General features: G+C 36.0%; 1 protein-coding gene across 7 annotated transcripts in view; it reads right to left on the reverse strand.

The window, feature by feature from the left end:
• BANK1 (B cell scaffold protein with ankyrin repeats 1) overlaps positions 1–13,794 on the reverse strand; it is a 375,144-nt gene that overhangs the window by 326,136 nt on the left and 35,214 nt on the right. For all 7 annotated transcript variants that reach the window (XM_064285499.1, XM_064285500.1, XM_064285498.1 and 4 more), the window contains one exon: positions 7,493–7,891. In XM_064285499.1, the coding sequence (XP_064141569.1) occupies positions 7,493–7,891 (399 nt within the window). The remainder of the gene's footprint in view (positions 1–7,492; positions 7,892–13,794) is intronic.

The raw sequence follows: 13,794 nt of genomic DNA on the forward strand, positions 1-13,794 counted from the left end.
ACCAAAAGTTGACCCACTTCATTCTTTCATTTGTCTATGAAAGCATATTTATATTCACTTATTCCCTCATTCATTCTTTCATTGAAAAATGCTTATTAGATAACTTCTATATTCAAGGAAGTAGACTAGGCACAGTGGAGAATATTGAGAAGATAAACAAGACATGCTACTTGAGATAAGGATCTAAAATATCCTGTAGAAAAATGACCACTAGACAATACAGAGAGAAAATAACTTCTCATGCCAGATGACCCCTTTTTCTCATAGTAAGAATGGCAGGAGAATGCTACCCTATTACATATAAAATAAACAACTGGAAGCTCTGTAGATGCCCACTACAGGGTAATTAAATATAATTTCACAGTGCATGCACTGAACTATGTTTTCCTTCAAAATGCATCACCTCCCAGAGCTACACAATATCGGTGCAAGAATGTACCTACTTTGTTTTTTGTTCATTTCTTAGAACCTGTAGATATGTACAGTAGATAACTCAGGATATTTAGCCAAAAACCATACACATGACATATATGGTTGCTATGAGTTGTAATCAACTCGACAGCACTGGATTTGGTTTGGTTTTTGACATACACGGACACATATGTATATGTCTGTGTATATGTCTATATTTGTGTGTATATTCTATATGTGCCTATTATACGTGCATGTGTGTTTGTGTATGTATATATATATATATATATATATATCATTTGACAATGCTGAAAACATCCTGCCCCATTACCCCTAAATAAGTCAATGTTCGATGTGCATTTCCTAAAAACAGACACATTTTCTTGTATAACTATATTATAATTTAAAAACCCATAAACATTATACAACATAAATATCTAAAATTTAATATTACACAACACTATTATCTAACTGGAAACCCTGGTGGCGTAGTGGTTCAGAGTTCGGCTGCTAACCAAAGGGTCAGCTGTTCACATCCACCAGGAAACCCTATGGGGCAGTTCTACTCTGTCCTATAGGGTCATTATGTGTTGGAATAGACTTGACAGCAAAGGGTTTGGTTTTTTGTTTTTTTATTATCTAATACATAATCCATATTCAAATTTAATTAACTATCCCAATAATTTCCTAAATAGTAATATTTTCCTAGCCCAGTATCCAATTCAAGTTTATTTATTGTATGTAATTTTCATGTTACTTTAGACTTCTTTAATCTGGAATAATGATCAGCCTTTCTTTTCATTTCTTATCCTTGATATTTTTAAAGAGTGCAGAGCAATTATTTTGTGGAATCCCTGTCAATTTGGGATTGTCTGATATTTCATTATGATTAGATATAGTTATGTATTTTTGGCAAGAATATCACAGAAAACCTTTGTATCATTAACAGTGAAGAATTCAACTGCACCAATAAACATTTATAATAAACCTGCACTCTAAAACACAATTACTACTATTCTACCATTTTTTGGATGTTTAAAATCCTAAAATGGTTTTGAAAGAAAGTAAACAGCATTATAGTCTTTAAAACCAAATAAGGAGGAAAAAAAGAAATGGTCAAAATAGGTACAAAGAAGATAGAATATAATGAGAGTCATAAGTAAACAACAAAAACAATATAATTATATAGATAAAAAATATTTTTAAGCATCAACGATTTGAGACAAATTCATTGATAAAAGCAGATTTTCAGTTGACTTTGAGGAACGGCTGCAATTTCAACTGGAAAACATGGATAAGGGACTCCTGATAAAGAGGAAAGCACAAGAACAATGGTATGAAAGCTGAGATGGGAAGACTATGTTTGTTTAATAGAGAATGATGCAATTACGCTAACGTACAGCATGCACCTACGTTAACGGTAATGGTGAAAATGGCCTGCACACCTATGCTGGAGCCATGTTGTTGAAAAGGAGCTGGAAGCTTATGCAAAGAGGGTGGACTTCATTTGAAAGGCCATGAAGACCCATTGGCCAGTTCTGAGCAGGTCAGCGAACCAGAGCAGCATTCCTACCGCAGTATAGAGCTCAGATGCAGAGAAACAACAATGCGTGTTTCCTCATAGTTTATTTTGGTTGTTTTGTTTGAGTTACTGTCATTTGTTTTCCTTTTTACAGTAACACCACTGTTACATTGCTACTCTACATCCAAATGTCAAAACTCTTCAGGAAGGAATTAGCAGCTTTACCATTGCCATGACATCTACCATTTGACAATGAAGAAAATATGAGCTTTACCATTGCCATGACATCTACCATTTGACAATGAAGAAAATATGAGAAAATAAACTAAGGAGGGAACTGTTGGTAATTGGTGATTGAACTGTTGAAAGTAAACCATAGTGTCTGAAAAGGTCTGGAGGCAAAAGGTGAGGGGAGTAAGGAGTTAAAATGAGGGAAGAAGGAGAACAGCAGATGTGCTGTGATCACGGAAACTGATCTTTTTTTTTTTTAAACGGGAGGACTAAAGTACACAAGAGCAATACTCAGAAATATGTTAGTTAATATTAGAGAAATCCGAGGTCAGATCATTACATGTAAATAACAATATATGTGAAATGACTGGAAACCAAAAATTAGGTAATAGACCAAAAAACAGAAGATAGGAAAAGGAAGAAATATGATTATAGTGGTCATAAAACATAAGGAAAGTTGGGGAACACATGAATTTGTATTACTCCCAATTTCAGAATTAAGGAAACAGGAAATTAGTTTTTTTAGTTCCTTAAAAAGAAATAAAATACTCAGATTAAACATGAACTACTATATCTTTTTTAATATTAAAAACTTTCCTCAGGAACCTTGATTAATTATAAAATACCTTTCTCTTTCATTAAGTTTTATAAAAATTCCTCTGATTTTTCTTTGTTGAATGTGAATATATTAGAACATTTGATTATTTTCATTACTTTTCGGACATTTTTATTATTCTTTTTATCATATATCTGAATAATAAGTTTCCTTTATTTTTTGAATAATTTCTCTATGGTGGAAGGTTGAAAAGGGATAGCAAAATCTTTCTTCCTATTTCACCCATTTCTCTACACTATTTTCCATTGTGAGTAAGTTTTATCCACATATTCAACAAGAATGGCCATATGAAATATAAAGTAGTTTAGCAGATCACTATGGATGTTTATTAAAGCATATTTATTAAAGTAGATTTCTGCAATATTGCATAGATGACAGCAATTAGTATCACTTCTGTAAAGAGACCCAGCCTGTACATAAAAGTTATTTTACGTATAGTTTGGAAACTGCTTATATATCTACATTCTGGTTGTATTCTTACAGCTCAGACAAATTTACCATCTGTGAACATCTTTTTCCACAAAACGCTGCAGTATTTTCCACTTGGTACGTCTAAGTTATTGTAAGTCAGAGTCCAAATTCCAATGTGGGAAAATTGTATTAAAGACAATTGTTGCCGCTGCTGTTGTTGTTTTTAGTTTGTTGTCATTAAGTCCATTCTGATTTATGGCAGCCCCTTCAAAACAATATTATTTTGTTTATAAGGTATACGTTTTTCTCTTCTCAACTACAAAAGGGAATATAATTTGAGAATATAGCAGAATACCACTTTCATATCCACCCAAAGGTACTGCCCATAAAACAAAAACAACTAAAGAACAAAAATCTTTGTTAAACAACGGTAATATCATAATTTCAGTGGCCAAAACAACTTGAGTTCTTCAGAAGAAATAACACTGATGGGGTGAGAAGAACCGTCTAAAATTTTGACACCAATTTTTAGTGCTCCTCTGTCTCGGGAGAGATCATTAACATACAATTGCTTTCACTTTATATGCATTTTATTGTGATTTTTTTTCAGAAATTTTCAGTTGTAAACTTTTTCCTATTTCAGCCAAGTAAGCTCATTATATTTGAATATACTACAGAAAAAGAGATTGTGAGAAACTTGAAGGACTTCCCATTTAAAAGTTGTGGTATAGAGTCAACATTTTCCCTTTTTATTCCTGGAAATCATCCCAAAGCATAAGAGAATGAGAAACAATTATGCCCATGCACTATTCAGTGAAAATAGGAAACAGTGAAATCCTAGACCCTAAATCAATGGAATTCTCCCCAAAGCAGTGACGATTGAACAGAAGGGCGTACAGGAGAAAGCAGAGAAAAAGAAACTTTGAAGAAATAATGCAGAAGCTGCAAGTTTCAAAAAGAGCTGACAGACATATATTTTTCCAAGGCTAGAAGCACATCCCTTGTTTTAATTGCAGACACAATACAACAGTTTGAAATAGAAGCATCTGAAGAATTGATTTGGGTCAAAAACGCAGAGAAAGTAAGGAAATATACAGACAGGACACATTTACAGGATGCACAGAATATTTTTGTGAAAGCAGAGAACTCCTCTCATGGGTTGCAGGGCGGGAAGTGGAGGAGAAGGGGGGAACGTAACAAACAAGACCCACAGAATTATGATAAAATATCATTGTTATTTTAATTTCCTAAATTTGGGGTACTTGTTAGGCAACAATTGAGAACCAAAACAAGGCTATAAAAGGGCTGAATAAGAAGAGTTTAGGATGTTCTAAAAAATGAGAGAGTTTTTTTTCTTCAATTCTTTTTTTATTGTGCTTTAAGTGAAAGTTTACAGTTCAAGTTAGATTCTCATACAAAAATCTATACACACATTGTTATGTGACCCTAGTTGCTCTCCCTATAATGTGACAGCACACTTCTCCTTTCCACCCTGTATTTCGCGTGTCCATTCAATCAGCTCCTGTCCTTTTCTGCCTTCTCATATTGCCTCCAGACAGGAGCTACCCATTTAGTCTCATGTGTCTGCTCAAGCTAAGAAGCATACTCTTTAACATGATCATTTTATGTTTATAGTCCAGTGTAATCTTTGTCTGAAGAGTTGGCTTCAGGAATAGTTTCAGTTTTGGGCTAATAGAGAGTCCAGGGACCATGTCTTCTGGGGTCCCTCCAGTCTCAGTCAGACCATTAAGTCTGGCCTTTTTACTAGAATGTGAGTTCTGCATCCCACTTTTCTCCTGTTCCATCAGGGACTCTCTGTTGCGTTCCCTGTGAGGGAAGTCATTGGTGGTAGCCAGTCACCATCTAGTTCTTCTGGTCTCAGACTGATGGAGTCTTCGGTTTATGTGGCCTTTTCTGTCTCTTGGGCTTATATTTTCCTTGTGTCTTTGGTGTTCTTCATTCTCTTTTGCTCCAGGTGGGTTGGGACAAATTCATGCATCTTAGATGGACACTTGCTAGCTTTTAAGGTCCCAGACCACTCACCAAAGTAGGGCTCAGAACATTTTCTTAATAAACTTTGTTGTGCCAGTTGACCTAGATGTCCTCTGAAACCATGGTCCCCAGACCTCTGCCCCGCTACTGTGTCCCTTGAAGCATTTTGTTGTATTCAGGAAACTTCTTAGCTTTTGGTTTAGTCCAGTTGTGCTGACTTCCCCTGTATTGTGTGTTGTCCTTCCCTTCACCTAAGATAATTCTTGTCTACTATCTAGTTGGTAAATACTCCTCTCCCTCCCTCCCCACTCTCATAACCAACAAATAATTTTTTTCTGTGTTAAAACCTTTTCTTGAGTTCTTATAATAGTGGTCTCATACAATATTTGTTCTTTTGCAACTCACTAATTTCACTCAGCATAAAGCCTTCCAGATTCATCCATGTTATGAGATGTTTCACAGATTCATCATTGTTCTTTTTCTTTGCACAGTATTCCCCTGTGTGAATATACCATAATTTGTTTATCCATTCATCCATTGATGGGCACCTAGGTTGTTCCCATCTTTTTGCTATTATAAGCAGTGCTGCAATGAACATGGGTGTACATATATCCATTCTTGTAAGGGCTCTTTTTTCTCTAGGATATATATGAAGGAGTGGGATTGCCGGATTGTATGGTAGTTCTATTTCTAGTTGGGGTTTTTAAAGAAGCGCCAAATCAATTTCCAAAGTTGTTGTACCATTTTACATTCCCACCAGCAGTTTTATAAGTGTTCCAGTTTCTCCACAACCAGGAGAGATTTTTTTTTAAAGAGAGTTATTGATGCGCTGTGAGTACCACCCTCCCTCAGGGGGGAAGAGTGAGGGATCATTACCCTCTTCTCAAGCATAATGTGGCTTTCAGCAGACTGTTTGGGGTTGATATGTGTTCCCTGGATTTACAAAACATCAAAACTTGTGCTAGACCCACATTTGGAAATGGATAAAGGCAAAAGACTGGCTGCATTGTTGTTCCAAGGGCAGGACAGTGCTGGCTTTACTGAGAATGGCTTGGACACATGGAATTTGTCAGAGCAAAAGATGAATGAAGGTTTTAAAGACAGATGTGGGCCAGGTGAGAAAAAAGGCCAGCCAGGAGATATCTCAGAGTGATTTTGACCAAGAGACACATATAAGTGGGCTATTAGAATGCAATAGTAAGGATCCATACCAAGATGACTAGCCAAAACTAGGAGCTGGGAGGAGAAGATAGACTTACCTCATTAAGGAATTACAGATATCCCCAGTGATTGAAGGGGTCTCCAAAGAATCCAGAAATAAGCTCTGAGAAATGAGCCACCACTCAATATCTGATACGACCAAAGGAAATAATAACTCTATCCCATCCCTGTAGGGACTGAAACTATAGCTGGAAGACTGGGTGTTGAAGGTGTAATGCAAGTTGAGAAAACAAGGGAAGCTCCTGACCACAATCCCCTTCCACACCAAGTCTAAAGCAGAATAGAGCTGGTGAAGGGAGACGCGCTAACTTCAGGAAGCTTCAGAGTTTAAACTATTACCCAGGACTTTCTAATTAATGAATGCACCTTTGTGTTCTCCTCTTTAACATAATGGTTATACAAGCAAAAATGATTTTTATTTAAAATTAATAAAAATAACTGTTTCACATCATAGTAACAAATCCTGTACAACTATCTTTACAACAGAAGTGCTATCATTTTAACACAAACCTTTAAACCTTGGCTTGCTACTGATTGGTAACAATACTAGGGTACCAAAACGAACCAACCCATGCCATCGAGTCGATTCCGACTCATAGCGACTCTATAGGACAGAGTATAACTGCCCCATAGAGTTTCCAAGGAGTGTCTGGCGGATTTGAACTGCCGACCCTTTTGTTAGCAGCTGTAGCACTAAACCACTATGCCACCAGGGTTTCCAATACTAGGGTAGATACCATGAATTCAAGCCTCACCAGTTAAATAAGAAACCAGATTCAAGAACGAAACTGGCATATGGGATAGCATATGGGATAGCATATCACACTTGTTCTACCGTGGCCTCATACAAGCTGCCCTAAGGAATATATTTATAAACCAGTCTTACAATAACTGATAAACCTTGACTCGAATACAGCTAAAAATTAAGAATCTTGCATGTAGTGAAAGTGCATCATATTGCTAAATAAAATTGGCTTTCATTTTTCTTCTTTTTATGCTAATATAAAAGTTTTAATTATCGGCTTTAAAAAAAAAGCAACAAACAAAAGATAAAAGCAAATAAGCAAAATAAAATTTGGCAACACTACCTCTGAATAGGACACTCTTGATTACGGAGATGTAGTCTTCCGGCTCCTGCTCACTTGAGATCTCAAACATGCCTCCAGAGACATTCAGTAATTTATAGAGCAGATCTGAACTCTCCACTCCACACAGCAGAGTAACCACACTTTCGGGCGAATGCAGTACCTTTTCCAGAAACTGACATTTCTTTGGAGTTAGATTTTTAAGCAGGCTATTTGATAATATTAAAAGTTTACATTTGTAAGAGTCCAAACTCAGCAATTCCAAGTGCCGAAGAGAGAAATTCTCCAAGCGATATAACAAGATTGCTTCCCTTTTCACTACATGTAAAAAAACTTCCTTCAAATATACACCCCACTCTTCAGCATCTTCCTCATATATCATTAGGATGTCTTTTGTATTTTCTGTAAAAAGAGAAAAATAATGTATTAATTTTCTTATATTTCAAATGCAAACAGTAGGTTATATTTCTTGAAATGTTTGATATAGTCTTTAAGAACTATATTCATTTGCTTATACCAGAGAACAATAATATAATTCATATTGTCCCATCATGATCATACAGAATTAAAATAAGCCTTAAGATGCAACAGAGTTTATAGTTCATGTAAGTCTCCTGTATACTCAGTGGAAACATATGAATCGAGGATGCTCAATAATCAAGGAATAAGTGAGTGGCCTTGTGATAGGTGCAAATAATACTGGGATCAGGGCTGCTAACCAAAAGTTTGGCAGTTCAAATCTACCAGCCGCTCCTTGTAAATCCTATGGGGCAGTTCTACTCAGTCCTATAAGGTCACTATGAATCGAAATCAACTTGATGCAAGGGTTTTTTGTTGTTGTTCTTGTGAAAGGTGGAAAGAACACTGGGATCAGCAGGGCTGGACATACAAGCATGGCGCTGGAAGTAACTTCAAATTTCACTTAAATTGTGATATTAAGCTCCATGTTTATTCCTTTGCCGAATGAAGGCTAATATAAAAAGGTTAAATGAAAGTAGTTCCTAGTAAATGGATTATCTTGAAAAGAAATGAAAGTACATAAAATCTTATTTACAGGTGAAGATGAGGAAATAAAGCCAGACCACAGAATGTCTATCCCCAAATACCTAGCAAAATAAACAAAAGTAACTTTTGAAAAAATCAGTAACAGAAACCAAATAGTTTGGGAGCCAAAACATTACCATTATCAAACTAACAAGTAAATTGGAAAAAGCAGTAGAGAGACTAAAACCAGAAAGAAACCCATTGTCATTGAGTCAACTCTGACTCATAGTGACCCTACAGGACAGGGTAGAACTGCCCCATAGAGTTTCCAAAGAGCGCCTGGTGGATTGGAACTGCCGACCTTTTGGTTAGCAGCCATAGCTCTTAACTACTATACCACCAGGGTTTCCAATATCTAGATTAGACATAATGTTTTAATTTCCAGTCTAAAAGTAAAGTTTGATATTTTCATAGCAAATGCAAATAAAAATAGAAATTAAAGTAACTGATGAGAATATGATATATAAGATTGACAAAAAGAAAATTCAATATAAAGCTAATCCAAAAACCTAAAATAAGATACAAAAGACAGATTAAAATATTTTAAAAAATAATTTCAAAAGTCCTTGAAATAAAGAAAGAAAAAGGAGCCAGTTACATGGATCAATTGGACACAACTACGTTCCAAGAAAAATTGTTAGAGAAACCATATGTTGATTAACTATCCTTGGCTTAATGATAATTATAAAACCTCTTCATACATCCAGGAAGGAAAAGCAAGTCACCTACAAGGAGAAAAATATTTGGTTGGTCTTAGATTTCTTCAGAGCAGTTTCAAGGCCAGATTACAACAGAGACGTATGAGAAAGTTATTACAAAAATAATTTTACTGCAGAATATTTCACAGCAATAAAAAAAACAAACCACTCTTACATGCAACACGGATAGCAAAATACATAAATAAATAAAAGGCACAAAAGAGTGTATACTGTCTGATTATGTTTATATGAAGTTCAGAAACAGAAAACAACAACAACAAAAAAACTCCATTGCAATATGGATGAGAAGAGTGGTTGTATTTGGGGGGAGCATTATCCATAGGGAAGGAACCTGCTAGGGTTCTGGAAATGATCTAGGTGGTGGTCATACAAATCACAAATATATAAGACATAAAAATTCATAGATCTTTATATCTTAGATTCTATGTGTAAGTTATACCTCAATAAAAAAGCAAATTGAAGGAAAAGTATCAAAAGAACATCATAGATGACAGTTGTTCAAGAGGCCTAGAAACCAGTAAGGACTGACAACAGGTAATTGGAACATTTGGGGAAAAAGCCACAGGAAATAAAGCAATTGTAAGATTATCAAATACGTTTGAAATTTTGAGAAAAATGCAGGTAATAGAGGTTTAACAGTTCTGATAGGACATTTTGGAAAAAAGAAAAAATTTAAAGATAAGTACTTTACAATCCTTTTAAAGATAAGTACTTTACAATCCTTTTGAAAGTAAAATAAAAAATACTGTAAATACTAAATCCAGAAAAACCAAGCCAACAGAAATTGCAAGGTAAAGAACACAATCATTATATATATTTGGCTCAACAGTGAAAATGTATATATATATTATAATAAAGTATAAACCAATTAATGATTTAACTAAAAGTTGAAATTTAAACATACTAGTGAAAAAGGAGTCAGGTGTACTAAGATACCAAAATCCTTATCTAACATATTATATGAAACCAATAGATAATAGCTACAATTAGGAAATCCAGAAATAAAAGTATAAACATATTTTTTTAGAAGTATGGAAAAAAAACAAAAAGATTTTGAAAGATTTAAAACTCATTCTAATGAAGAGTGGAATGGTGTTTGGGGAGGAGGAGAGCAGAGAACTGCTGGTTCTCATCATAGATGTTTTATTATTGTTCTATATGAAACTATAACTGTAATCAAAATTTAAATAATAAAGCCAACAAATAGAAGAACAAAGGTAAAATAAGTGGAAATGTTAAAAAAAAATCCCTTGGAAAAAGCACAGTTTATGAGTTGAACACTTGCATCTACAGGACAAAGATAACTAAATACGAAGAAGTTTATGATTGCACTACAGAATACCAATGGTAAAAACCTTGATGAACATACACAGCAAAACATACACCAATTCAACTCTTTCTACATATACAATTCAGTGACATTGATTACATTCTTTGAATTGTGCAACCGTTTTCCCATCTCTTTTCTGAGTTGTTCTTCTCCATTAAAATAAACTCACTGCCCCCTAAGGCTCCTATCTAATCTTTCCAGTTACTGTTGTCACTTTGATCCTGTATAAATAGTTCTTAAATGAGCATAATGTTCAAGGCAGACATTTTTTTCTAGTTTCGCTGAACTATTGTTTGGTTTTAAGAAGACTTTGGGGGATATTTTTGGTTTAAATTTTAAAGATTATCTCAGGGCAATAGTTTCAGGGATCCGTCCAGCCTCCATGGCTCCAGGAAGTCTGGAGTACATGAGAATTTAAAATTATGTTTTGCATTTTTCTCCTTTTGATAAGGAGTCTTCTATAGAATCTTTGATCAAAATGCTCAGTAATAGTAGCTGGGCATCATCCAATTCTCCTGGTCTCGTGGGAAAGGGGGCAGCTGTTCACGAAGACAATTTGTCACACATTCCATTCCCTCCTCATATTCCTGATTCTCCCTCCTCCACTGTTGCTCCAGGCAAACAGAGAGCAATTGTCATGCCTTGGATGGCCACTTACAAGCTTTTAAGACTGCAGTCACTAAGGGCACTAAGTAAGGAACTAAGAGGTAGAAGAGGGGCACTAACCACATTACAGGCATACCTCTGAAATATTGTGGGTTCAGTTCCAGACCACCGCATTAAAGCAAATTTCCCAGTAATACAAGTCACACAACTTTTTTGGTTTCCCAGTACATATAAAAGTTATGTTTACACTATATTGTAATCTATTAAGTATGCAATAACATTGTGCCTAAAAAGACAATGCACAAAAACCTAATTAAAAAATACTTTCTTGTTAAAAAATGCTAACAATCATCCAAGCCTTCAGTGAGTAGTAATCTCTTGGCTAGCAGAGGGTCCTGTCTCCATGTTGATGGCTGCTGATTGATCAGGGTGGTGGTTGATGAAGGTTGGGTGGTTGTGGCAATTTCTTAAAATAAAATAACAATGAAGTTTGTAACATCCATTGACTTTTCCTTTCACCAAAGATTTCTCTTTAGCTGTTTGACAGCTTTTTCCCCGTGGTAGAATTTCTTTCAAAATTGGACCCAATCCTCTCAAAACCTGCCTCTGCTTTATGAACTAAGTTTATATAATATTCTAAATCCTTTGTTGTCATTTCAACAGTGTTCACAACATCTTCACCAAGAGTAGATTCCATCTCAAGAAACCACTTTCTTTGCTCATCCATAAGGAACAATATTTTATCATGAGACTGCAGCAATTCAGTCACATCTTCAGGCTCCACTTTTAATTCTAGTTCTCTTGCTATTTCCCCCACATCTGCAGTTACTTCCTCCACTGAAGTTTTGAGTCCCTCTAAGTCATCCAGGAGGGTCGGAATCAACTTCTTCCAAACTCCTGTTAATGTTAATATTTTGACCTCCTTCCATGAATCATGAATGTTCTTAATGACATCTAGAATGGAGAATCCTTTCCAGAAAGCTTTCAGTTTACTTTGCCCAGATCCATCAGAGGAATCACTGTCTATAACAGCCATAGCCTTATGAAATGTATTTCCTAAAATAGTAAGACTTGGAAATCGAAATTACCCAGTGCATTGTCAAAGAGCAGTAATATTTTGAAAGGTATCTTTTTTTTTTTTTGAGGAGTAGGTCTCTACAGTGCGCTTAAATATTCAGTAAGCCATGTTGTAAACAGATGTGCTGTCAGCCAGGCTTTGTTGGTCCTTTTACAGGGCACAGGCAGAGTAGATTTCACCTAATTCTTAAGGGCCCTAGGATTTCCGGAATGGCACATGAGCATTGGCTTCAACTTAAGTCACCAGCTGCATTAGCCCCTAACAATAGAGTCAGCCTGTCCTTTGAAGCTTTGAAGCCAGATGTTGACTTCTTCTCTTTAGCTATTAAAGTCCTAGATGGCATCTTCTTTCAATATAAGGCTGTGTGGTCTACACTGACAATCTGCTGTTTAGTGCAGTCACCTTCATCAATTATCTCAGCTAGATCTTCCGGGTCACTTGCTGCAGCCTCTACATCCACGCTTGCTGCCTTACCTTGCACTTTTATGTTATAGAGGTGGCTTCTTTCGCTTCAAACTTTTCTTCTGCAGCTTCCTCACGTCTCTCAGCCTTAACAGAATTGAAGAGTTAGGGCCTTGCTCTGGATTAGGTGTTGGCTTAAGGCAATGTTGTGGCTGGTTTGATCTTCTACCCAGATCACTAAAATTTTCTCCATATCAGCAACAAGGCTGCTTTGCTTTCTTATCATTTATGTGTTCGCTGGAGTAGCATGTTTAAGTTCCTTCAAGAACTTTTTCTTTGCATTCACCACTTGGCTAACTGTTTGGTGCTAGAGGCCTAGGTTTCAGCCTATCTCAGCTTTTGACATGCCTTCCTTGCTAAGCTTACTCATTTCTAGCTTTTGATTTAAAGTGAGAGACATGCAGCTCTTCCTTTCACTTGAACACTTAGAGGCCATCATAGGGTTATTAATTGGCCTAACTTCAATATTGTCATGTTGCAGGGTATAGGGAGGCCCCAGGAGAGGGAGAGATGGGCGAACGGCTGATCAGTGGAGCAGTCAGAACGCACACAACATTTATCAATTAAGTTTGCCATCTTATATGGGTACAGTTCATGGTGCCCCAAAACAACTACAATAGTAACATCGAAGATCACTGATCACAGATCACCATAACAGCTATGATAATAACAAAAGAGTTTGAAACATTTCAAGAATTACCAAAATGTGACACAGAGACACAAAGTAAGCACACACCGTTGGAAAAATGGCACCAACAGACTTGTTCAACGCAGAATTGCCACGAACCTTCAATCTGTAAAAAAATGCAGTATCTGCAAAGCGCAATAAAGTGAAGTGCAACAAAATGAGGTACGCCTGTATTAGGCCAATTAACTGGGATGTCCGTGAAACTGTGACTCTCAACCTACAAACTGGGGAACCAAATCCCAAGAGGTTTTTTTGGTTGTACAGAAGTAGTCTCAGTAACTACTTTTTTTTTTCTGTCACTTTTTTTTACCTATACATATCCCACGTCTGTGAATTGTTCTTTTACATGTGTACAACTTATTAACATCAGTTACAGTC

Source organism: Loxodonta africana, chromosome 5, assembly GCF_030014295.1.
Source record: "Loxodonta africana isolate mLoxAfr1 chromosome 5, mLoxAfr1.hap2, whole genome shotgun sequence".
Classification (NCBI taxonomy): domain Eukaryota; kingdom Metazoa; phylum Chordata; class Mammalia; order Proboscidea; family Elephantidae; genus Loxodonta; species Loxodonta africana.